The sequence below is a fragment of the Lactuca saligna genome, chromosome 5, assembly GCF_052625555.1.
Source record: "Lactuca saligna cultivar CGN05327 chromosome 5, ASM5262555v1, whole genome shotgun sequence".
Lineage (NCBI taxonomy): Eukaryota > Viridiplantae > Streptophyta > Magnoliopsida > Asterales > Asteraceae > Lactuca > Lactuca saligna.
In genome coordinates, this window is record NC_136421.1 from 4358097 (window position 1) to 4385190 (window position 27094).

The 27094-nt window shown below is 39.6% G+C and overlaps 1 protein-coding gene and 1 long non-coding RNA gene across 2 annotated transcripts; one reads left to right on the forward strand and one right to left on the reverse strand.

Annotated features, from left to right (window-relative positions):
• Positions 1-17296: 17296 nt before the first annotated feature.
• Positions 17297-20247, forward strand: LOC144997144 (uncharacterized). The gene is made up of 2 exons (XR_013659712.1): positions 17297-17772; positions 19762-20247. It is a non-coding gene; the product is annotated as an uncharacterized LOC144997144 (long non-coding RNA).
• A 237-nt stretch (positions 20248-20484) lies between these two features.
• LOC144997143 (taxadiene 5-alpha hydroxylase-like) lies at positions 20485-22403 on the reverse strand. Its single transcript, XM_078956977.1, has 3 exons — positions 21326-22403; positions 20923-21110; positions 20485-20844 (listed from the first exon to the last, which is right to left on the reverse strand). Exons 1-3 carry the CDS (start codon positions 22266-22268, stop codon positions 20545-20547), a joined length of 1431 nt encoding a protein of 476 aa, XP_078813103.1. The 5' UTR covers positions 22269-22403; the 3' UTR covers positions 20485-20544.
• Between the last annotated feature and the right edge of the window lie 4691 nt (positions 22404-27094).

The window sequence follows — 27094 nt, forward strand, 5'->3', positions numbered from 1 at the left end:
GTGCCGACCTACCCATACGGCCATTCTGGGGTGCCGTCTGACCCGTGTCAAGCCATTCTGGGGTGCTGACTACCCATGTCAAGCCATTCTGGGGTGCTGACTACCCATCGGTCCTAACAACCGATCCTGGGGGACTATTTCACCCCTACTACTACGATCATATATAACATAACAAGCCAGCATGCATACATATCATCACATACTGTCAGACGTATCTGGGGTGTCTGACTACCCTTCGGCCCTAACAACCAAACTCTACTACTATCACATACAACATATCATGCTAGCATATAACATGTCAGGTAATAGCAAACTTAGATGATATCACAAAGACAATCATCTATCATACATCTCCTACTGGTGGGTCGGCATTGTGGCCTTAGACCCACCGCTACTGGAAGGTAACTCACCTCAAAGTAGCTGCTGAACTGATCGGGAACTAACTGACTGCTGCTGCTCCGGGAGTCCTCCGGCTGTAATTCCCACAACATACTCAATCAAACACTGCTAACCGTCCTTTAGGTAAAATGACCATTTTACCCCTGGTTTAGCTCTAAGCCAATGCTAGGGTCAACTTTCAGTTGACCCGACTCGCCGAGTGGATCACCACTCACCGAGTCCCTAGCAACCAATGTCCTGGGCCCCTGGTTCTACTCGTCGAGTCGGGCTATGACTCGACGAGTTCACCTTCTAACGGTCATTCAACACCTTCATTCTACTCGCCGAGTTGTATGAACAACTCGTCGAGTTCATCTTCATCCGATGAACACTTTATGCTAAGACTCGCCGAGTTGTATGAACAACTCGCCGAGTCTGTTCTTGAGCTATGAAGATTGCCTTGGACTCGCCGAGTCAGGGCATTGACTCGCCGAGTCCTAACATGGGTGAGTTCAGCTCCCAACTCACCGAGTCACCCCCTGTGACTCAAGGCTCAACTCGACACATGAAGAAGGGACCAAATCGGCAACTCGCGACCAGACTCGCCGAGTCACCTATGCGACTCGCCGAGTCGTCGCCATGCACTCCTTAAATATACCGATTTGCTCGATTCCAGTCCATGCCATTCGTAGATCTGGACTTCTAGGGCACGAATCACACGTAAAGTTTCCAACTTTACGTGTGGATATTCAACAAAATGGATTATAAGGCTCAAAATGTCTCAAAAGGGGTAGATCTAGGGCTAACAATCCTCATGGGGCCAAAAAGCTAACAGATCTGAGCTCCTGGAGCTCAATCTTGCATAGATCCAAAGGCCAAACGCCTTATTACAACATATAATGCACATACCAACTTGGGGAATTGACCAAGAAGGACCCAAATGAAGTTTTAAGCATAGAATCAAGGGGAAAACGGGTTATACCTCAAAGGAAATGTTGAAATGACACAAAGATGGCTGATCTCCTTCTCCTCTTCTTGATCCACTCCTCTTACTCCTCAAAACCTTCAAGAACACACCAAGAACACCTCAAACTCTCAAGGAAACAAGGGAAAACGATGTAGGGGGAGTTCTGGGGGTGAATGGGGACGAGTTGGGGCGGAATGAGAGTTTAAATAGGGTGCAAACCCTTGAAACTTAGGGTTTCATCCCGCAGCGGTGACTCGCCGAGTCCAGGATGTGGACTCGTCGAGTCGCCTACTTAAAACGTGTCCTGAGTCTCGTCCCTACTCGGCGAGTCGGACCCTATGACTCGCCGAGTCCAAGGCTAAATTAGAGAAATGCCCAAATAAAATTCACATACCGGAAACCAGGTGCTACAAGGGTGTTTTGGGTTTTTGATGGAATTGGTATAGAGAGTTGACTTTTTAAATCAGGACCTTATCAGTTTCTATTTAGTTCGTGAGGTGGGTTTTCCTTACAGTACATACGCATCGAAGGAACCAAGGCTGGCCCATTCGATTAGATATCCTATTATGTGATAGTATGTTATTGTGTTGTAGTGATCTATTAGATCGATATCCTGGTATATAGGATGATGCTATGTTTGGTGATCTGTAAGATTTGTCGGTTTGTCTGTTGATTGCTTATATATGTTTATCTGTTATGTATATGTCGACTTGTTATATGTGGTTGGGTTGAGGCGGACCAACGTGGACTGAAGGCCAATGTGACATCCCCATTTTCACGGCCAGAAAAGACCGATTTGTTTATGCTTTATTTGAAAAGCGTAGTATATTTTTTAACGAAATATAATGCGGAATTTGTTCACAGAAAAACATGATAAATATGTTATCAAATCTTTTCTAAGGAAATGTATTTTATTCATTTTAAAAATTTGGGATGTCATCATCAATACAGAAACATAAGCATAAACAAAACGTACATTCATTTACACAAGTGATCTACATCCCCTTTAATCTCTCAGTGTAAAGTAGCTTCATATCGATACATGTGATACAAATAAGCTGAGTGGGTCAGGTTGGGAAACCTGGTGAGCATATACGGTTTTCAACCCACAATAATATATTTATTATGTTTAAACATCAAACAATCAACCTAATTACCCATCCCCATTATCTTTTTTAATCTTAAGGATCTACCCTAAAAATCAGCTATTTCTCGTTCATTTATTCCTAAGGATTAGGCATGAAGTCACGTCGTCACCAGGGTTTATACAACTTAAGGAATAGGCACGAAGTCACATCATCACCAGGGTTTATACCACTTAAGGAATAGGCATGAAGACACATCGTCGCCAGGGTTTATACAACATAAGGAATAGGCACGAAGTCACATCGTCACCAAGGTTTGTACAACTTAAAGAATAGGCATGAAGTCACATCGTCGTCAGGGTTTATCCAACGGGTGCTAAGTCCATATCTCATTTATCGACTATATTATTTTCGGCAATCCACCCGAAATACATGTCAATGGGTTTTTAGAGTACACCGGGTGAACACGTCGTTCACAAAACCTACAGGTTGCGAGCCTGCTAGTGTTCCACCGAATTGTCTAGAATAGTCCATGGTTGTCATCCATACTCTGCTAGATGACGGGGCCAAGGTTTGGGTAAAGGCTTTTCTCACTTTTCACCTCTCACACTCATCACATGATCTATATATCCTTTCATTTTAGTGTCCAACTTATTTTTCATCCCACAACAACTATTTTATCTACCCATGTTTTACCCCAACATATTTGTAGATACAAAATACATATATGGTTTAAATCATTTAAAACATATATAAAATTGATCAGTGATCCTAGACAACAAGTATTCAGATAATATGCACATATAATACGTAATTTTATATAAAATACTTCATATCTATGTGTAAGATGAAAGTAATATGCACTCACATTAGTAGTGTGATTGGATAGAATCTAACTAGAAACGGTCAACGGTTCGTCATTGTCAGGCTCGAGAAGGGAAACAGCCTTCGGAAACGAGAGAGAGGAAAGAAGGTTTGGTGTAAGGAATGAAAGGGCTGAAATTGCTATTTATAGATTGTTCTGGGCCCATTCACATCGTGAACACGATAGGTTCACGTCGTGAACTTCCATGAGTTATCCTGTAGCTTTAAGACGTGTTTTCTTGTAGCACCTGGTTCCTGGTATGTATTTCATTCAAGTATTTTTTGCAATTTGGACTGAGACTCAACAAGTTGATGGCCCAACTCGTCGAGTAGTAGCGATTTGGACCTGGGGGTTAAGTGACGGACTCATCGAGTCGGCGGCAAGACTCGACAAGTAGACTTTGGCTGGGAAAAACCCGAAACTGAGGGTTTACACCCTTTTTAAACAACCTTATACAACCTTCATCGCCCCTTTATGCTCCTAGAACACTCCATTCAGAGCCCTAATCGTGTTGTGAAGATCTAAAGGCCTTTTTGGTGATTCTTAGCGGTTTGTGGTGGCAAGAAGGAAGGAAAAGCTTGAGAAAACAAGAGGTTGGTCAGAGGAGTGAAGCTTGTGCATCATCTATAGTCCTTGGAAGGTATAAAGTCGACACCTTGCTCCTTCTTGCATTAGATCCCTTTTGGGGAAATTTATGGCTTTTATAAGCCATTCTTGGTGACCAGCCATGATTGCAAGCATGTTTAGGGGTTGAGGCTTCAGATCCATGCTCCTTAAGGAGTTAGAAGGTAGAAAGGGACTGCCTTTGCACCCATGGAAAGCCCCATGCAACTTAAGAGCTTCTTTTAGGGTATTTTTAGCTCATAGTCCCATGCATGCAGGTAAAGTTCGTAACTTTACGTGCTAGATCGATCTTAGGAGCCTAGATCTATCATATGGAGAAGTGTTCTACATCAGAAATTGAGAAATGAGACTTGGACAACCTCGACTCGGCGAGATGTTCTTGGGACTCGGCGAGTCCGAGGCTTGACTCCCCTTTTCTGTTAGGGTTCAAAGAAACTCAATTGAGTGTTAGAAGGGTTTTAAAGGGTCCAAGGGAGTGACCCAACGTATTTGACTTAGCCATAGACCTGGAGTTCCTAGGACTCGACGAGTGCATGATCAGACTCGGCGAGTCCAAGGCAATCTCCCAATTTTTTAAGATGAACTCGACGATTTGTTCATACAGCTCGGCGAGTCAAGGACAGGACTTGTTTGTAGGACGAGGACGAACTCAACGAGCTGTTTATACAACTCGGCGAGTTGAATGAAGGTTAATTCGAGGTTGTTTTAGAAGGAGAACTCATCGAGTCATTGCTAACCTCGACGAGTAGAAGCGTGAAGAAGGACAGATGAAGGGTAGGGACTTGACGAGTTGGAGGCCCAACTCGATGAGTCAGGTCAACTGGAAGTTGAGTTTGACTTTGAATTTGACTTGGTCAGGGGTAAAATAGTCATTTTACCCTAAGAACAGTTATCAGTGTCTGACTAAGTGTTTTATGGGAATTATAGCCGAAGAATCACCGGAGCAGCAGTTAGACATCTGTCGATCAACTTTTTCAGCAGTCCTTACGAGGCGAGTTACCTTCCACTAAGGGTGGGTCTACGGGACCAATGTTGGCCCACCAATAGGTGATTATGGGTGAGATTGTTATCTTTGTGATAATTGTCTAGTTGTTATATTTGTGTTGGGTATGTGTTAATAGTAGTAGGGCGCGCTAGCCCCTGGTTATCGGTTGAAAGATACCGAAGATGATTACCGGTTGAAAGATAACGAAGGGGTGGACAAAACCCAAGCATGTATAGTTGAATGCTTATGATATGTCATTATGTGACCCAATATGCCAATGTATGTTATTATGAAACCAATATGTTATGAAATGTAATATGTGATAGGGGAAGGGGTGATATAGTCCCCAAATACCGATTGAAAGATACTGAAGGGGAGGTTAGTTCTTGGATATCGGTTGAAAGATACCGAGGGGAAGAGTAGCTCCTGGTTACTCGTTGAAAGATACCGAAGGGGAGGATAGTTCCCGGGTATCGGTTGAAAGATACCGAAGGGGAAGGTAGCTCCCGATTACCGGTTGAAAGATACCGAAAGGGAGGGTAGCTCTCGGTTACTGGACGAAAGATACCGATGATTATGTGCTATGGGTATGGTGGGGGAACTCACTAAGCTTCGTGCTTACAATTTCAGTTTTGGTTTCAGGTACCACTTCGTCTAAGGGGAAGGAGACGGCGGTGTAGCAGCGCATCACACACATGTTTTAAGCATGGAATTTCCTGGGAGTGTACTCTGATTTATTTTACTGTTGACAAAATGGTTTTTATGATGACATGTATTGGATTATTAACATATTGATTGTGACATGAGATATCATTATGAATGTTTTTATAATGATGGTTTTTATGTTATAATTTATTTAAAAATGAAATTTTTGGCCTTGAATTTTGAAATGATACATTTCTAGCCCTGATTAGTGTCCCTGACACATTTCACATCGTGAACTTTATGTTCACGTCGTGACTTAAGGCGGCTAGGGTTTCTGCCACGTGTCATGCCCTTAAACAGCTGCATCTTCGGAAGGTCATAACTTTTGCATACGAGCTCCTTTTTCAACGTTCTTTATATCCACGCGTAGGTGGAGACGTACTCTACAACTTTCTTGTAGTTCACAAAGGCTAAAAAGTATTGTATCATAAACTCACTTTTTATGATTCCCAGTGTCCTGCCGGTTTTGTCGCGAAACTTCGGTAGGTCATAACTTCTTCGTTATAACTCGGATTTCAACATTCTTTATATGTATGTAAACCTTGTGACATATACTACAACTTAGTTGAGATTAGTTATTCTAAAAAATTCATTTTTGACACTTAGCGTCTCTAAATTGACTAGCCCAAATCTACGGGCATTATAGCCAAGAGACCCAGGGCGTCCCGGGTAGACTGTAGGCCTGAGGGGCATACTAATCAGTCCGAAGGCTCGAGGAACTTCTAATTTGATGATATTTCATACAACACTTTACTGCATTTTTGAAGATTAATTCCTGAAGTTTTCCGAGAGTTTGTCCTGCAATTTTGGAGCCGTACAACACGAGACGTTTGACACCCAAGACATGGACGAGTTGTTCCCATTTCTAAAGTCAGTTGTAGATGGAGCTCAAAAGAAGAAAATCAACCTCACAATTACTATCCCAGGGGAGTTTGTTCCAATTACCTCTTTATTTTTTTTTTATCATGCATAACATGCAATGGGGACATTGCATGAATTAAGTGTGGGGTAGGGGGTTGGTTACATTAGTTAACTTAGAATCATGGATCTTAATTTAGGCTTAATTTTAAAATTTTTGCATAAAAATTGCTAGGATTATAGTAGAAAATTTTGGTAAAGCAATTAGGATTCCATGCTAGTATTATGTTTGATGATTGCATGAAGACCCAAATGTTTAGTTGAGCCTATACACGTTATAATGCATTTGTGGCCTCCTTTATTCTAGTAAAATCACGGGACAAAAACACAACCTCGCTTAGTTTGAGGGATACAATATGTGTTGCATCGTGTACTGGAAATTTATCCAAGAAAACTAATATCTTTAATCAATAAAGGTTGAAGTTGAGCACCCCTACTTAAACATGTAGGTATTGAGTGAAAAAACAAGTGAGTTACATGTGAAAAAAAAGAGAGAATTACACGAAAAGTTGTAAGAATTTTGTAGCAATCAAAGTGTGAAGATCAAAAGTTCAAAGTTTTGAAGAAATTCAAAAAGTTGAAGATACAAAAAACTAAATGAATTCAAAGAAATCAAGATCAAATTATCAAACAAGTGAAGAATAACAAAAATAGCTCCATAGTGGTATCAAAAATTTATAATTTTCTAGTTTATGTATGCTTGGGTTGCTCAACCAAAAATACCTCGAGGTTAGGAAGTTTTTTGCGGATGGATTCGGAGGGATGCATAAAATGAGCATTATTCGAAAGAAGTGGGCGAGTGTTTATGAGGATTATGAGTATTTAGAATTAGGGGGGTCCTTAGGAAAAATTTTAGACACAAATGTATGCGTTGCGGTCTTGACATAATGGCTGATTGAGATTGTCTTATATGATATTAGTGTGCTAAAATTCAGTTTTGCTTGGGGGCAAGCAAAACTCAAGTGTTGGGTATTTTGATATGTGCATATTTAGCTATATATTTAGTATAGATTTTTATTATTTATTAGCTAATTATTTGCATATTATGGACAAAAGGTACTTAATAGTGTTTAAATTGTATTTTCAATCCAAAATATATGCTTAGAAGCAAAAAGGAAGTAGGAGAGGCGATCGGAAGCTCGGGAACTAAAGAGAGAAGAAAAGAGTCAAATTCTAAAGCTACTCGGCGAATAGGAACGTCTACTCGATGAGTACCTACGAAGGTTCGTGAAGCAATACGCAAAGTCCTTGCCGTACACGGACTCTAACAAGGGAATCGACGAGTTGGTTATCTACTCGACGAGTAGCCCATGTTTTGTGAAATCTATAAATAGAAGCCACAATCCTGAATTAAGGCTCTCTCTAGAAACCCTTGAAGGTTAAGTTGCGATTGAGGTACTGCTGGAACCCTAGAAATTCGAAGATCAAGTCTAAGCATTCGATTTTGATCAAGTCTAAGCATTCGGTTTTGGGAAGATTGAAGGCAATTCAAGTGTATTCTTACTTAAACCATTGATTGAATCATGTTTGAACTAATTGACTGTCTTTTGTGTGTTTATTTTGTGTCTAAGTTAGTAGGATTAAAACTTGATGTGTGTGAAATGCACTAGTTTTAATCCTACTAACTTAGACACAAAATAAACACACGAAAGGCAGTGTACATATCGATTAGTAATATAGTTCAAGCAAGTAGGGTATCGGACACAAGGAACGGTAAACAATTAAAATAATGCTAATATTATCTAAATAAAACAAGTAAAAAACAGGTTTTTCTCTAGTTTTACAAGACTATAAACTTAAATACTTAACTAACACTCAAACTAAACAATTAACAGCTAAAGCAAATAAAAATCAACTAAATTCAATAATAGAGTAGACTTCTATTTAGGTTCGAATAATTTATTCTTATGGTTGATTTTATGACAAGTGCAATGGATTATTTGGCTTTGGCTACCGATTAGTGTGATTAGGTTCACGTTCGTTATTACTAATCATTAGAAAACAAATTAATTCAAGCAGTGATCAAGTGATTAAACTAAGAGATTTCTTAGTTTATTGATTCGGGTTAAGTAAGACTTGTAATGAGATAATCAAATATGCTAATTCAATTAACACCTTGTTGATGGTTCGTCACACAAGCTCACACATTATCGTACCTATTTTCTAGTTAACCCTAGTTTCACGTTCGCTATTCCTAGGCATATAACAATGTTTTCACATAAATCATATGAGATTAGAAACTAAGAGATGTTCATGAAACTTAATTACTGGTTAATTAACAGAAAATAGTTGTAATTAACACATAAGGTTCTTAAACAATCTTAACAAAACAAAATCACCAAATTAAATCAATCCAATCATAAAATCAAACCATATTCATAAAATTATCTATCCTAAACAGAAGTTATGAGTTTTTTAGGAGTACTCGTGAGTTCTCCGGGAGTATTCGGATTCGGTAGTTCATGTAGAAATATTTTGTGGGAAGTTATATATGTCAAAATTATAAGTTGATTGAAATACATAACAAAATTAGATACATGTGAATACACAAAAACTGAAAAACACATAGTGATATCACTTCTTGAATAACTACTGAAATTTAAGATATATATATATATATATATATGTAGTAATAATTAAATGTGTGTGTTAAGCAGTGTTGTAAAACTCACCGAGTTGGCCGATTACTCCTCTGAGTACTCGCTACTCGGACCTTTACCGAGGCGAGTTTTAGAATCCCTAGTACTCCTCGATCAGCCACTTACTAAATTGAGCAGTGTTGTAAAACTCGGTCAACTCGATGATTAATATGTATAGTATACTTAATGATTTATTACTTAACACACACATGTGATTATTACTACATATATATCTTAAATTTTAGTAGTTATTCACGAAGTGAGATCACTATGTGCTTTTCAGTTTTTGTGTATTCACATGTATCTAATTTTGTTATATATTTCAATCAACTTATGATTTTGACATATATAAATTTCCTAAAAATATTTCCACATGAACTACCGAATCCGAGTACTCACGAGTAGTCGCTACTCGGTAGTCATCCGAACAGGTACCGAGTAATGAGTTCTACAACCATATATATATATATATATATATATATATATATATATATATATATATATATATATATATATATATATATATAATTCACATTTAATATCACACTTGAATCAAAAGGAGTGTTGAATTTCTTAATGTTCAAATGTTGAAACTTTGTCAGAACTTTCTTTATATAATGAGATTGATTCAGAGAAATCTGACCATCTGTCCTTTTCACCTTAATACCAAGAATTGTATCAACTTCTCCAAGATCTTTCATCTTAAAAATTCGAGGATATGTATTTCTTCGTCTCAAGAATACCTTCTAGTTGAGTGCCAATGATCAACATATCATCAACATAAAGACATATAACTACTATGTAATCGTATGTATATTTGGAATAAATACACCTGTCAGCACTATTGTGCTGAAAACCAAAAGCAGTCACAGTGGTGTCAAATCTCTCATACCACTGTTTGGGAGCTTGCTTCCACCCGTACAACGATTTAACAAGTCTACACACTTTGTTTTCTTGTCCACGTATCACGAATCCTTCAGGTTGCTCCAAGTAAATGTCCTCCTTGAGATAACAATTCAGAAAGGTTGTCTTCACATCCATTTGATGAATGTACAATCCTTTCAAAGCTGATATAGCTACGAGAGTTCTAATAGAACTAATCCTAGCAACCATGGCATAGGTATCAAAATAATTGATCCTTTCTCGCTGCCTATAGCCCTTAGCAACTAATTTTGCTTTATAGGTGGATATGGACCAATCTGGATGATATTTTCTCTTGAATATCCATTTGGATCCTATGGGTCTTCTCCCCTTGGGTAGATCAGCTAACTCCCAAGTTCCATTACCCATAATTGAATCCATTTTGTCATTGATGGCTTCCTTCCACAAAGGAGCATCTCAAGACGTCATGGCTTTAGTAAAGGTCTTAGGATCATCATCCAAGTTAATGGAAAAGATGACCTCTCTCATCACTTTCTTTTGAGTTCCTTAGACCAAATAAGAATAAAAATCATCTCCAAATCTTTTCTCTATTCTTGCTCTAGTACTTCTCCTTGGTTCCTCCACAATAGGAGGCGGTGGGAGTATTTCTTGAAAGGTAATTGTAGGTGTTGTATGATTGGAGTTTTCTTCATCCCTAGAAAACTTGTCCTCAAAGAATTCCACATCTTTGGATTCCACAACAACACCTGATTCAATATCTAATAACAGGTAATCCTTGCTATTGTGAGCATATCCAATAAATATACTCTTATTAGCTCGTGCTCCATATTTGGTTCGCTTAGGATCGAGAGTTCGATAATAAGCAACATACCCACACACTTTCAAATAGTCTAGGTTAGGCTTTCTACCTTTCCCAAAACTCATAAGGGCTTGTAGGAATCATATGAATAGTGATATTATTATGAACATAGCAAGCAGTCAATAGTGCTCCCCCCCCCCCAGATTGTTTGGTTGACCCCATTGGTTCAACATACAGTTAACCATCTTACAAAGGGTTCAGTTCTTTCTTTCAGCCAAACCATCCTGTTGGGGAGTGTATGGTGAAGTTCTCTCATGTTTGATTCCATTCTCTTCGCAGAATGTGTCAAACTCGTGGTTGAAGTATTCTCCGCCTCTGTTTGAGCGAAGAATTTTGATGTTTCTATCAAGTTGATTTTCTACTTCAGTCTTATATAGTTTAAATGCACCAAAAGCTTCGTCTTTTGATCTCAACATATAAACGTGTAAATATCGAACGGATTCATCACAAAATGTGATGAAATACCTTCTTCCTCCTCGAGTAAGGATTCCATTTAATTAACATATATCAGAATGAATCAACTCAAGCAATGACATGCTTCTCTTAACAGATGGGTATGGTTTCTTAGTGAACTTTGATTTCATGCATGTTTCATATTTTTCAAAATATATTGTGTCATATTTTAACATTCCTTTAGTTTGCATATTTTTTCAATGTTTTTAACATTAGTGTGTGCTAAACGTTTATGCCATAAAGAAATCGAACAAAAAAAATAACAAGAAGAGTTCACTTCATTCACATAAGCAACCAATCACCAATTACATCATCACTATCAACACTAGCACCACTAATCTCAACACTAGGGTCACTAACAATACCCTCATCACTAAGGCACAAACGATACTGTAACACCCAGAATCAGAAAGACCAAAAAAGGAAAATCTCTAAGTCAAGAGTCAACTCGTCGAGTCCAGGGAGGAACTCGATGAGTCAGAGCGGGATCGGGGGTATAGAGTAAGTGACTAACTCGGCGAATCGGCTAGTGGAATCGGCGAATTTGGTCTGGACGAGGAAAACCCTAACCCCAGGGGTTGTGCCCTATTTAAAGAACATTATACCCTTTGCCCAACCTCTTTACTCCCCTTTTGGGATCCATAAACCCTAAATCGTGAGTGAGAGTCATTGGAAGCAATTTGGAGCTTAGATAAGGGGGGTTTTGTGAAGAGATATTGAAGATCAAGAAGCTTGTAGCAAGGGGCTTTGTAGAGAGTTGGATTATTCTTCAGTGGGAGGTCATCCTTGAGGTAATAAGTTGTTGCTTGGATTTATTGCAATTAGATCTATTCTTGAATGAGATTTTGGGGCTATTTTGGTAAGATTAAGATCTATTCCGGGTTTGGGACTTAGATCTGAGGTTGTTACTTTAGATCTAGGGTTGTGATGGTCCAGAATGTCCTAAAGCAGCAGTCAATGAGTTATTGGTGAAGCCCCTTTGTCATAAACCCTAGCCCTAGAGTGTTTTGGGCCTATAGCTCCTTGGTTTCACGTAAAGTTTGCAACTTTACGTTGGGGTTAGACTTTAGAAGAGTGGATCTATGGGTTGGAGCCCCTGCATGGCTTGAAAAGCCACTGTATGGATTGAGAGCTGAATAGACTTGGCGAGTCACATGGGTGTACTCGGCGAGTTGTATGAACATGAGCATGGACTCAGCGAGTTGAAGAACAACTCGGAGAGTCCGTTGAAGATTGACTTGGAATCGGTGAGTCTGTTCTTGGACTCGGCGAGTCTGGTCGCAGAACCTCAACCTTTTCTGGTTAAGACGCAGATCAGTGAGTTGAGTGGTGACTTAGTGAGTGAGACAGGATAGGATTCAGAGATCGTTGAACTCGACGGGTCTTTGGGTGACTCGGTGAGTTGAGTCGTATTTTGAGAAGTTTTTGAGTTTAAGAACTCGGCGAGTCTATGAGTTGACTCGGCGAGTCGAGTCAACTGGAAGGTTGACTTTGACCAGGACTTTGACTTTGACCATAGTTGACTTAGTTTGACTTCTAAAGTTCAGTTTGGAGCTAAGTATTATATTGATATTAGTAGCTCGGAGAGCTAGTGGAGCAGCGATTCGGAGAGTTATCGGACAACAACCAGAGAGTTATCAGGAAAGTTCAGCAGTGCACATGAGTTTCCCTTTGTGTGAATGGGTCTACGGCCACAATGCCGGCCCATGTAGTTATGAGTAGGAAGACCCGGGGGTTAGCCCTAGGCACAGTATGCTAGTATGACATTCGAGACTAAGGTCCAATGTTAGCGGGCGAGTGCCCAAGGAATGGTTTGTATGATAGTTATACTTGTTGTCTGTGTGATACATGTATGTGCCTGGTAGGGAGGTGAGTATGGGCGAGGTCCCGTATCTCACCAATAGCAGAGTGTGGACGGTGTTCCATACCTCATTAGCAGTAGAGCGGGGGCGAGGCCCAAGTTAGGAAAAGAGTGAAAGTGGGTTGGTCCCGTATCTTACTATCAGTAGGAGCATGGACAGGGTTCCATGATTCATCAGTAGCAGGACAGGGGCGAGGCCCAAGATAGGCGAGGCCTTAGCATAGTAATCTAGTAGAGTATGTTAGTTATGTGTTGTGGTATGATTGTATGCTAGTATATGTTAGCAGGTGGGACCCGAAGACAGGCGGGGCCTAAGGAAAACAGATCTGTACGCTGAGCGGGGCTCGAAGCCAGGCGGGGCCTGGTGGCGGACGAGGTCCGATAGCGAGCGAGGCCTAATGTAGTGGGCGGGAGCCCAGTATGTGGTTATGTGCTCAGTGTTATGTATGGCATGCATGGATCAGTAGATATGTATGGTATGGAGTAGGTTGGGAAACTCACTAAGCTTCGTGCTTACGGTTTTCAGTTTTGGTTTTAGGTTTTCAGTTTTTAGAAGAGGAGCTCGGGAGGTTTGCAGTGCACACACCATGACAAGTTAGCCTGGGATGTTTACTCTGATAATTAAACAAGTGTTTTGAAAATGAAACTATGATTTGTCATATAAACCCTTTTTGTATGTTTGAATGACTTAACGCTATGAAATAGTATTGTTTTTAAAAGGAAATTTTTGGACTCGAAATTTGTGATGTTACAGATACATCCCCGAACAATTGTTCACCCTCCCAACATATCTTCTGCCTTTAGTGATCACAATCTTGCCTTTCTCAAGCACCATCTTGAACCCACCCTTGTCAAACTGGTCCACAAAAACCAACCCCTTCGAGATAGTAGGAACATGAAGAACATCTCGAAGGGTTAACCATTCACTACGTGTGAACTTCAAATGAACATCACCTCTTCCTAGAACTTTAGATTTGCGGCCATCAACACAGACGACGACCGTCCCATGTGGCATTGAGCGGTAAGTGCGGAAGTTCTCTTGTTTCCCACAAACATACATAGTGTCACCAATGTCCGTGAACCATCCTCGAGCACAAACTGCTTGGGTAAGGGAGGAGATCATGAAAATGTCTCCAAGGTTCACACTTACCACCATGTCAGTAACCTTCTCGACTGCATGTGCAACCGGTCCTGATTTGCAATCTTTGCATTCTCTCCCATAGTGCCCAATCTTTCCACGGACGTGGAAAGGTTCGATCCTCTTTGGCTTTAAGTTAGGATTTTGATGACTCGGTTTCTTAAGATCTGTTTCTTAGATGCCAAGTTCTTCATGTTTTGTCCCCCATAATTGCCTTTGTGACTAGAACCCCCAGCAGACACGTGATGCACACTCGATCCGACTTTACCACGCTTGTCCCTAATGTGAGTTTCCTCTTCAATGCGGAGGTGTTTCATCAGATCATCCAAATCTTTCCATGAGGGTGGCAGTTTTGCGATGATCGCACCAACCTGAAAGAGTTCTGGAATAGAGATGGAGAGTGCATTCAACTTGTTGACCATGACTGAGAGTTCATGCACTTGCTCCATGATTGATTTGTCATCGGTCTTTTGAAACTCTAGGTACTTAGATACAAGATATTTATTAATACCTTCCTCATGTGCCTTATAATTAAGTTCCAACACATTCCATAACTCTCTTGGATCTTTGACAGTCGCATAAAGATCATAGAGTCGATTAGATATGGAGTTCTACATAGTTCCTCAAAATCTCAACGCAGAGTCCTTTGCTTTTCTAGTTTTGCGATGACCGTTGGGTCCACAGTTTTCCCCTTCCCGGGAATTGGATTAGCAGGAATTGGTGCCAGATTTGAGTCCAACACAAAGGCAAACTTCAAAACATGAAGCATGAACTTGACTTTTTCGGACCAACGAGTGTAGTTCTGACCATCGAATTGGTCAAGTTTGGCAAACTCTTGGTTCATGAAGTGGAGGCTAGCAGTAGTGTTCAATAGTCGGTCGATTTATCACAATTGAAAACCTTTAAGAATGTTGTAAATCAAACTAATAGACGCGCAAGGAAACCGACAAATAATATTGAAAATTATATGTCGATGAGTTGCGAATAATAGATCCAATTATTATATGATGTTTACCAAGTTTCGTCTAGAAACCAGATCTATCCTTCTCGATTAGATATGATTATAAGAAAGGTAGAAGAAGAGTGAAGACTTTCCTATTGTTGGACGAAATTAAAAGCAAGACATAAAAATAAAACTGACCTGTTGATGACTGATCTTGAACTTGAAATAACTGCACAGATCGGACTCATGTCCTTAAAGGTTTTTACTTCGCTTCTACTGGCTGTAAGCAACAGAGTATAACCCAGGATTTAATGCAGATCTATTGATTTTCCAACAACACTAGAAATCGATAAACACAAAGCAAATACTTGGAAACTGGAAGGAAAACGCAGAGAGAGGGAGAGAGCTTCGATTTTCCGTGAGAGAGTAATATAGGTATCGAAACCCTAGAATGCATGAAATGGGCCCCCATAGGCCAACCCTAGGGCGACGACTTGCTCTCCAAGCAAGCCATTTCCTGATCCTTCCAGAATGTCCCGAATCGTCCTCCTCGAATTCAACGACAATCAACCATTTGACTGGATTGGTCAAACCGGCTTGACCCCGACTCGTCAAAAATAAAAACTCCTCAGCTCCCAATGTCTGATGCGTCGTGCGCCTAAATCACACACTCACAACGTCAACTAATGCTAGGCTAGGGGCGCACATGGGCTTAGCTCGTCAAACCGGCTTGACCCCGACTCGTCAAAAATAAAAACTCCTCAGCTCCCAATGTTTGATGCGTCGTGCGCCAGAATCACACACTCACGGCGTCAACTAATGCTAGGCTAGGGGCGCACATGAGCTTAGCTCATTCCTTTGATCCACTAAAGCCTTTGGTAGGCTATCAAATGAATAAGCTTATAAACTCATTAAAAATTTCTCCCTCCGCCAATGTGGGATAGAGAAACTTACCAACGTGCAACTTTTCCTCTATAATTTCCAACACAACATCCTTAAATTTTCACCCAATGTCAGATACTAATGTATGCATCAACTAAATTATTTGGTTTGAGATTGAAATTTGATATCTTTATTCTTTTCAACAATTTCAAATAACGTCTTCTCAAGTTGCACAAATGGATGTCATGAAAAAGTGGATTCATATAGAGTGCATGATAATTATATAAATATTTACAATATGAAGTGAACACATCAAAAGACTATTTACATCATATCAACATAGCTGTTCCAGAGCTTTCCTCTAGTTATATGTTGGCCTTTCAAGTTTAGATACCATCATATGAGCACCTCCCTCATGTTTAACAACTTCAAGTTACTAAACAATATGGATAGACAACAATAATAGGTTTTCTACCTTCAACATTTTACTTTTCGAGTTATGGAAAAAGATACCAAATACTGCTTGATTATGCAGAGATACATGCATCTTTTGTCATGGTGTCGATCAATAACAAATTTAAGTGTCTCCCGGAGGGTCCCGAGCCACCACTCGATTTCTTGCCGTAGAGTAATTTTTTTTTTTCTATTAAGGTGCACCCACTAAAAAAATATATGCATAACTACCGGTATAAGGTACAACTACAACAACAATTTCGGTGTCCGCCATTGGTGTCAGATGCATCTTTTCTAGCTTCGACATTTTACAATCTATTTTGTTTTAATATTATAACATCAATAACATGTACACAACAATGAAATCCAATAGTAGCGGTAAGGCATGAAGCAAATAGTAGCCATAAGGCATGGACAAAAAAACTAGCAAGTTCAGCAGATAACATGAAAATAAGAGATAGACTCATAGGATTACAAACACAAACAAATGTCTATTTTAAAGGACTACTAAAGTATTTAGTATGGAGAAAACAAAAGCAACACACATTTGGAGCAGAATACCTGCTAATACCGACAAACAAAGAATGAACATTTGGAGTAGGATAAATAGATAAGAGAACACACCTAAAATATTAGAACGGAAGCGTTTATATATAGTGCTTAGATGGTCAATTTTGGATTCGTCATGTAGTATCGGGACACCAATTGGATTTAGTAGCCCAACAGTTATATGGGTCTATGGTCCAAAATTTCTGTTTATCGGGTTGGCTCCGTCTTACGGTTGCTCCGGCCCCAATACTACCTTCATATCTCTCTGCACATCGTCTCTCGTAGGTCCCCTCACAGAAAACACCATTTTCTATCTGCAATCGCAACTTCTAACACTCTCTGTACGTTTTATATTCCTCCTCTATCATATCTTTCTCTGCGACTTGTTTATGCATGTATTGTAAAAGAAGGCAACGGGGTGTACTCATTTGTGCCACGTCAGAGCCACTTTAGCCCCTTTCAATCGAGCAATATACAATCGAGGGGAAACCGCTTCGGGCTGCCACGACGAGCACGGGCCGGGTCTTCAAATCGCGGGCAGCATGGGCAACGGGAGGAGTAAACCACATGACCACATAGTCTAAGTGTAAGCTCTCGAATTCTCTTTCTCTTTGATGTAGTCCCGTTTGTTCGTTGGCTTTTGTATTTTAAATGTAAAAGGGAACCCGGAAGTCCGATTCTTTCCATTCGGCATTTTCACCCATCCAATTCCAATAGGGGTTTGGTTTATTAAAAACCTTTTGGCGTTTACCCCATTACTCTTGTTGTCTTAGGATCCAGTTCGGGTCAAAACTGGGTTTTTACCTATGGGTCGTGGGTCGTTCCTGCAACTCTACCAAATTACATCTCAGAACTGGGTAAGGGGGTGTAAGGGGTTGTTTGATAGTTGCTGACCGAGTCAGATTTAACCACTGGTATGAAGGTCTGACTGCATCTGCTCCTGACTAATTTGCTCCTGACTGAAACCTTGTTGTATGATTAAGCATCTGATTAACTATTCTAACCACTAAAAATGACCATTTTACCCTTCAACATTTATAAAAAATATTTCTTAAATATATGTTTATTTGGTTGCATTTATCTAACATACCGAACAAAACAATCATATAAAAAAGACTTCTTAAATATAAATCCTGAATTTCACTGTATTCTATCTATTTATTGTAAGAAATCTTGACACCATTTTGATGTAATCAAATGCCCTGGTTCCAACAACCATCCCACCTCACAACAAGTTTTTTTCTCCATTCTTTTATTGAGCTCCACGAGTTCTTGAACATAATCTGTCATAACAATGAAAACAAATTAACCACATATACCATACTTTATGATTTCGTTTTGGGCATTTTAATAATTAACCTCAAATATTATCATATATTGAAGTATATTATACTTTTAATTAAAGCACCATTATACCAAATCATGTCTCCAATTGGTTTTTACCAAATTATCATATAACTCAACTTCACAATGTGGCATGAAAAAAAATCTACAAGAAAGAAAGAATATGCTACAAGAAGATTAGACGTTGGTCAAACAGGAAGATCACTCATGCATTCTATCAAACACTTGGTTGGCATGGAAAAGTATCAAATACAAACATGATCAATTGACAACCATAGACAGAAAGTCATCTGTACAAGAGCACAAATAAAATAAAAAGTCAGTTGTACGACATTATAAGATCACGTTCTTCACCATTAATTCCAATATCATTTTCAATACCCAAAATTGAATTTTCAAATCAAACTAACTATGCAAATCCCGTATTACATCAACAATTTTTGATCAGACGTCTTCATCGATCCAAATACACGAGAGAAGAAAGGTGAAACATACCTGGTATTTAATAGCCACCAAAACAAACTAGAATCACTGTATTTTGTCGTGTTGGACCTAATTTGAAGAAAAATATCGTTGATTGAAGAACTTTGTGTCAATAATGTCGATTAAAGAACATTCACCCTTATTAACGTTCTCACACATGGAGGTCGGTGAAGGGAGGAGCAACGTGGGACGGAGGTCGTAGGAGGGAGGTTCGGCGAAGGAAGGAGCTAGAGAACGGAGGTGATGAAGAAGGCGCTCTATTGAAGGCGTTGGAAAGAGACGTGCTTTTTTATCAGGGCACGAATGTCTTTCTTCCATCACTTACTTGGTCAGTTTCTATTTTCTATAGGACCGAGTCAGATCAATTTTTTGGATGGAGACCGGATCAGATGCTCAATCTAAACAAATCAAACATTCTGACCGGACCGAGTAAGACAAAAATGTCTGATCAGACCGGGTCAGCACCAAATCAAACAGGCCCTAAGTTGGTATTTGGGGTTCTCATCGCTTGATGATTGTTCCTTCATGTTCATTTCTAATTTTGATTTAATAGTTGCTGTTTTGAATTTAAATTATGTCTTATAAGAAGTTCATGGTTATTATTTTTCTAAGGTATGCTGCAATGTGATGTCATTCCTCTTATTTGGAAGAGGTTATAATTTACATGCTTTCTTATGTAATGTGCAATGTGATTTAGTATCAAACATTTCTAAGCCTGTCATATCAAAATTCTTTTGTTTGGATGCAGATTCAATGGAGATTTGTGATGAGGCAGTACTAGTTGATTGCAGTAGATTGAAATCAGCAGTCTGGAAAGACTTTGATCTGCTCAAAAGAGGTGATGTATGTATTGCTGTTTGTAAGTATTGTAAGAAGAAACTCAGTGGTTCAAGAACCAGTGGAACAACACATTTAAGAAATCACTCAATCAGATGTAGAAGAAGATCAAATCATGATGTATCTCAAATGCTAACTTCAAATGGTAAGAAAAAATCATGACCATATGTGAAATTTAACTACAAAAGGAGTCGATGTGACCTTGCCTGTATGATCATTTTACGTGGGTACCCTTTAGCTATGGTGGAACATGTGACATAGTATGCAAAATTAGAGACTGTTTATCACAACACAGTTTTCTTATATGTAACGATCAATTATTAGAGACTGTTTATCACAACACATTGGAGTTGGCCTTAGAGAGCATGATTGTTAAAAGTCTTTCCCTTTCTTGACCTTCCCTTTTTGTCCCAAGTAACTTTAGATTCCATTTCAATTACTCCTATTTAATAAAGCCTTTTTTTAACCATGTAATGTAGTTCCTTTATCTTTATATATAAAGAGGTCAGTATAAGATTCTGAGTAGGCAAAAGATAGACTAGCTTGTTTATTGTTTTTACAAGAGAAAGCACTGTCTCGTGAAAGTATCTTTCTTTATGTAAAATATACGAGTAATAAATAAATACCCAACCAATAATTCAAAAGCTGATTGTAAAATAAAACTACAGTTACAGTGAAGTGAAGTGAACAAAACCTAGTTATGAGATCTGGGAGAAATTTTTATAGGCATCCCTTTAGAAGGGAAGGGGAGGGGGTCCATTACTATTGGTTCTTGAGGGTATATCAGAGACCAATTATATTGTGTTACAACATAATGAACAAACACAAGAATATTCAACTTTGCCAGCTGGTACCCCGCACACAGCCTGGGCCCACCACCAAACGGTATAAACGAATAAGCTTGAACCGGATCTGCAAATCTACTCGGGTCGAATCGCATCGGATCCGGGAAATACTCTTCATCATAATGGGTCCCATATGCCGTCCAAAGCACCTGTTACACAACAACATTTCACTAATTTAGAGACATGAATTTCCACATCTCACCCATCTACTTTCTATTTGTTTGCACCTTCCATCCTCTAGGAATCGTGAACCCTTCAAATTCGATATCAGTTGTTGCTTTTCTAAAGGATCCGAAAATGGGCGGGAATAATCGCATGGTCTCACGAGCTACTTGCCATGTGTACTCCATTTTCTTCACGTCTTCAATGCTCAAGCTTTCACCTGGTTTTTTCGTTCTAGCAATCTCTTCATGTTCTAGGAATTAAGATAAAACGTCGAGTAAGGAGCTTTTTTTTTTTTCCTTAAAAAAAGGTTTAATGGATCAAACACTCAATCTGAATAAACTATACATGACAATTTCTTATTTTCTTTACTTAATAGACACATAATTACTTCATTATCCATTCAGTCACTATACTCATAGTCTCATACATGACTTAATGCGAACAAAAGTTTATATTAAAATGTACCTTCCATGAGACGAAAATGGCAATTGGGATGATTATTAAGCATCTTGAATGTCATGGAAATAGCATAAGAAGTTGTATCATGAGCTGCAAACACCAACAAAACGACATTATCAACCGCCTCCTCTTCTGTAATCTCACCTCTGATCAAAGCCGCCACCAACATCGAAAGTAGCATGCGACTTTCTTCTTCTTCTTCTTCTCGACCACTTTCCATGGCTTCCCTCTTCCTTCTCACCTCATCAACCAACACCTTCTCTATCTCCCCTCTCGCCTTCTTAGCCCTCCAGAATTTTGTCCCTGGAAAGTTCACCGGAGCAGCCAAAACACCTTCTAGAACCTTCTCAAACACCGGAAACATCAATTCTGGTTCAATCCGAATTCCGAATAAACATTCAAGAACAATAGTGAAAGTAACCATTTTCGTTGACCGATGTAGGCTGATTTCGTCCTGGTGATTCCAATTCTTCTGTAAATGTTTCTGAATGGAATCACACATTCTGGGCACCATTTCTTGAAGCCCCGATGGGGTGAGTGTGGAAGCAATAATTCCGCGAAGGCATCGATGCGATTCCCCTTGTTTCTCCATGATCGAATTCTTTCCCATTAATTCAACAGAAGAAGTTGGCCATGAACTTATCACCAATTTGAACTCATTCGACATGAAAAACTTGTTAGCTGAAGCTCCATTTACTACCACAGTTGGTGATCCCATGAGTCTTGTTTTGAACACTTTGCCATGTTTTCTGATTCTGGGTTGGAAAAAGTCATTGTACAGTTGATTCCTGCGTTGAGCTCTGTAAAATCCGATTGTTTCACCGATCCAAGGGAGACCCATTTGGCCGGAGGGTGGTTTGGACTTTTTTGGTTGGTTGTAGGTTTTGTAAAGGATGATGATGATGATGATGATGAATGGAGGTAAGAGAGAGAAGATGAAGGCAGCCATTGATGTTGATGTTGTTTCATGTTTGGTTTATAAGATGTCGAGTTTATATAGAGATTGGAAACATGAAATTGGGTATCGAGTCAACTAATTGTTTATATATAAAAGTAGCTGTGTTTTTGGGGGTGGCAGATTAAATCTGAAGCCGCATGTGCACCTTGCCTTTGGGAAAATACACTCTTTGTATCTTTTCTATCAGTTCCTTCAATGTGTTTTTTTTTAAAATTTTTTTTTTTTTTAATTTATTGTCAAACATGTTCAATAACTTATGTTAATAATCAAACATAATGTTTTTTTAATCGTAAGTCAAACTCGAAGATTCAATTGTAGGGTTTATGATTGAAGGAAGTTAGTCGTTTATAGGTGTAGTCGAATGAGTTCACTAAAATTTTCATTAAGAATCTAATTCCATTGTCATGTCATGTGTCTTGAACGCGTCTTTAAATTTTATGACTAGAGGATCTCGAGATTTGATATGGATTTTGTTCCTTTTGTTATTGATGCATTTTTTTTAATGTGTTGATATTTATTCCAACTCAACTAGTAGCAGTCCTCGTAAAAGATCACTGCCCATTTTCTGGAGGATGTAAGTGTAACCATCATATATAAATAATAAATTTATGTATATTTACGGAGTGCATCACAAAAATATGATTCACCTATGTATTATATCTATTTGTATCATGATTCTATAAACTGATAAAAAATTTCTACGTGAATAAATTTGACTGAAATATCATGAGATGAAATTTAATGGTTCACCATGATTCATAAGACTTTATAAATGAAATCAATTGTCATTTCACTACAATCAAGCAATTGAAGATAGAATCAAGCAACTGACGACAGGGTAATCTCTATCTACCTCCAATATCATGCATTGCACCCTCATGAGATTTTTTTTTTTTTTTTTGTCTTATATTGACGTTTTTTGTTATCTTTTATTATTATATAGATTATATTATTAGCTTATTATGATTGTTGTTTTTTATTATTTGAAAGACATTAATACAAAAACTAAAATAAATAATTTATTAAAATATTTTTTTTTCAAATAACTATTAGATACAATAACTTGTAGAATATTACAAATTCGTTGTGTAGGAATTCAGTCAAACGTTACACGTGATTTTCCATTCAATGGAATATTGTGATATGTGGTTTCTCCGTAATGGAAAAACGATAAACATTAGATACGTTGGTTATAAATCAACTTTCACGTAATGATTACTATAAACAAGGATGATAACAACAACAACGTGAGTTGTGATATATTGTAGATCAAGCCTTAGTGGGAAGCACGTCAACGAACCTTGATTGCTTAGAAAATTGATGACCATAGTTGTTGGCAATGAACAAACCGATGTCCGGCATAATAAGTCAACGTTCAGTTCCCGCAAAAGTTGATTCAAAGTAATTCAACAAAGGATTTATGTTGTCGAAATAGACTCCATATATCAAGGTGTATTCTTCATGGTATGTTAATATTAGTATAATCAAACTAAATTATTGAAACATCCCAAAAATACAAGTCAAAAATTTCGTTTTTGAAATCATTTAACAAGCATAATATTATCATCATAAAATCAAATCATCAAACATGTATCTCAAAATCTCATAAAATCTATCAACATATAATTGTCTCATAATAAATATCAGAGTAAACTTCCAGGCTAATAGAAACTGTGGTGTGTGTCATGCCATCTACTCGAGCCCTTCCCTTTGCTTGCAGAAGTACCTAAAACCAAAACTGAAACTGTAAGCACGAAGCTTAGTGAGCTCCCCCAAACTACCACATACCATACACATGTAACATGCAACTAGGAGATACGGGCCCCGCCCACACTCCGTTAACTCTGAGATACGGGCCCCGCCTACACTCAGCTACTTGAGATATGAGCCATGCCCACACTTGGCTGCGATAAGATACGGGCCCCGCCCACACTCAGCTACTAGGCAAACATACAAGTATCACATAGAAAACAAGTATAACTAGATCTATCATTCAGAATTATATCATAATAAAACTCCACTACCGGGAAATACGGGCCCCACCCACACTTAACTAACTGGGAGATACGGGCCCCGCCCACACTCAACTACTAATCATATCACGCTACGGGCCAGCCTTGGTGCCTTAGACCCATTCCCGTTGAAGGGAAACTCACCTCGTGTGACTGGTTGCTGAAACTCTGAGTGAGAAATCCCTGTCTGCTGCTCTGGCGACTCTCTGACTATAATTTCCATAAAGATACTCAGTCAAAAGCTGATAACTACTCTTAGGGTAAAATGACCATTTTACCCCTAGCTAAGGTCAACATCCTAGTCAAAGTCAACATCCAGTTAACTCAACTTGCCGAGTTGGCCTGCCAACTTGTCGAGTCCCTATACTTTCCCCTGCCCCCATCCCAACTCTATTCGTCGAGTCTAGCAAGAACTCGACGAGTTCTCCTTCAACTGATATCGGGACAATCTTCAACTGACTCGCCGAGTTTAACCTTGAACTCGGCGAGTTAATCTTCATCATAAGTACTACTAGTCTGTGACTCGCCGAGTTGTACGAACAACTCGTTGAGTCCGTCTTCATGGGTTGGGAGGTTGCCTTGGACTCGCCGAGTACGTTCATGCACTTGCCGAGTCCCATGGTTTCCAGGTCTATAACTATATCCATTTCGCCGAGTTCTTCCTCTGGACTCATCTAAATCCCTTCTAAACTAAACTGGATTCCCTCGAATCATAGAAGGTTGGGAACCCAAACCCCCGACTCGCCGAGTCCCATGAACGACTCACCGAGTCGACTAATGTCCATGTCCAAAACTCGGTTTCTGATGTACAACTCTCATCCAACAGGTAGATCTGGGCTCCTTAAGTCGATATAATACGTAAAGTCATGAACTTTACGTACATGCATGGGACTTTCATGCTCAAAGGACCAAAATTGGGGTTTATATCATACATGGGGTTCTCATGGCCATAAAGATGGCACCTTTATGCCATGAGGACCCTCCAAGGTTCCAGATCTAAAGGTATATTAACTTGGGACGTCCAAGTCCCAAGGATCAAGCTTCTTGGACTCAAAACTCAATAAAAATGACCACAAGGAGATCTAAGAAACTACAAGTCAAGTACTTGATTACCAGAAAGTGAGGAGAAAATGTTGTTGTTCCTGGATCTATTCCTTCTCCCTTGGGTCTTCTATCTTCCACTTCTTGCTCTAGCTTCAAAATACACCAAGAAACACTCAAAACAACCAAGAAAGCTCAAGCTCACTTAAGGAGGATTAGGGTTTCGGGTGTAATGCTCTGGAGGTGATGGAGGCTAGGGTGGAAGCCTCATAAGATGTTTAAAGAGGGTGCAAACCCTCTAATTTAGGGTTTCTCCCAGACAGCTCCTACTCGCCAAGTCTGTCTTCCGACTCGTCGAGTAGGTCACTTAATCCTCGACCCGGAGTCGATCCTACTCGGCGAGTTGAGCCCCTAACTCGCCGAGTCCAAGAGTAAAATATGATATTTGACTTGAAATTAAATGCGTACTTGAGACCGGGTGTTACAATTCTCCCCCACTTGTCTTAGACTTCGTCCTCGAAGTCTGCTGTCTTGGGAAACAACTCTGGGTAGTGTTCCCTCATTTCCTCCTCGGGCTCCCACGCCACTCCGAACCCTTGCGGTGTTGCCACTGCACCTTCACTATCCCTACCCTCTTGTTCCTTAGTTCCTTCGTCTTGCGATCTAGAATGGCCACGGGTCTCTCGATGTAGTTCAGGCTATATGTAACGACCCAATTTTCATGTCCAAAAATTTTCATTTTAAAATATTACTTTTAGAAAACATTAATAAATAAAAGCATTATTTGATCACGCCATAACGCATCGCAAACCATGTTTTAATATTCAAACCATACAATCCATCAAATATCAGAGTACAATCCCAGTGAATCTCGTAAATGCGGAAACCGAAGAGTGTGTGTGTGTGACATGCTGCTACCATGCCGGCTCCTTTCCCCTAGCTGAGGAGGTACCTGAAACCAAAACTGAAACCGTAAGCACAAAGCTTAGTGAGCTCCCCCATAATACCCCATACCATACAACATATAACAAATAACATGCAATTAGGAGATACGGGCCCCGCCCACACTCGTGAGGATACGGGCCCCGCCAACACTCGTGAAGATACGGGCCCCGCCCACACTTCGCTACCTGGGAGATACGGGCCTAGCCCACACTCCATTCTCGGAGGGATACGGGCCTCGCCCACACCCAACCGTCAACACATATCATACAAGTATCACGCAGACAACAAGTATAAACAGTTCTATCATACTGGTATATATCACAATCAACTCGACTAATAGATACGGGCTCGGCCCACACTATAATACTAACGTCTCATCTATACGGGCCAGCCTTGGTGCCTTAGACCCGTTACTAATGAAAGGAAACTCACCTCGAAATAGCTGCTGGTCTGTGTGGGAATTGATCACCTACTACTGCTGCTGCTGCTCCGGAAACTCCCCGGCTGTAATTCCCACAATATACTTAATCATACACTGCTAACTGTCCTTTGGGTAAAAAGACCATTTTACCCCTGGTCTAGCCCTAAGTCAAATCGAAGTCAACTATTAGTTTACCCGACTCGCCGAGTGGATCTCCACTCACCGAGTCCCTAGCAAACTATTGTCCTGGGTCCCTGATTCTACTCGTCGAATTGGGCTATGACTCGACGAGTTCATCTTCTAAACTGACGTTCAACCTCTTCATCCTACTCGCCGAGTTGTATGAACAACTCGTCGAGTTCATCTTCATCCGAAGAACACTTTATGCTAAGACTCGC

Excerpts from the sequence above, each read along its gene's own strand:
- LOC144997143 (XM_078956977.1), bottom strand. The coding sequence starts at position 22,268 with ATGGCTGCCTTCATCTTCTCTCTCTTACCTCCATTCATCATCATCATC. Across the intron at positions 21,111-21,325 it reads CCATTTTCGTCTCATGGAAG|AACATGAAGAGATTGCTAGA; the intron begins GTACATTTTAAT and ends CTTAATTCCTAG. Across the intron at positions 20,845-20,922 it reads CGATTCCTAGAGGATGGAAG|GTGCTTTGGACGGCATATGG; the intron begins GTGCAAACAAAT and ends GTTGTGTAACAG.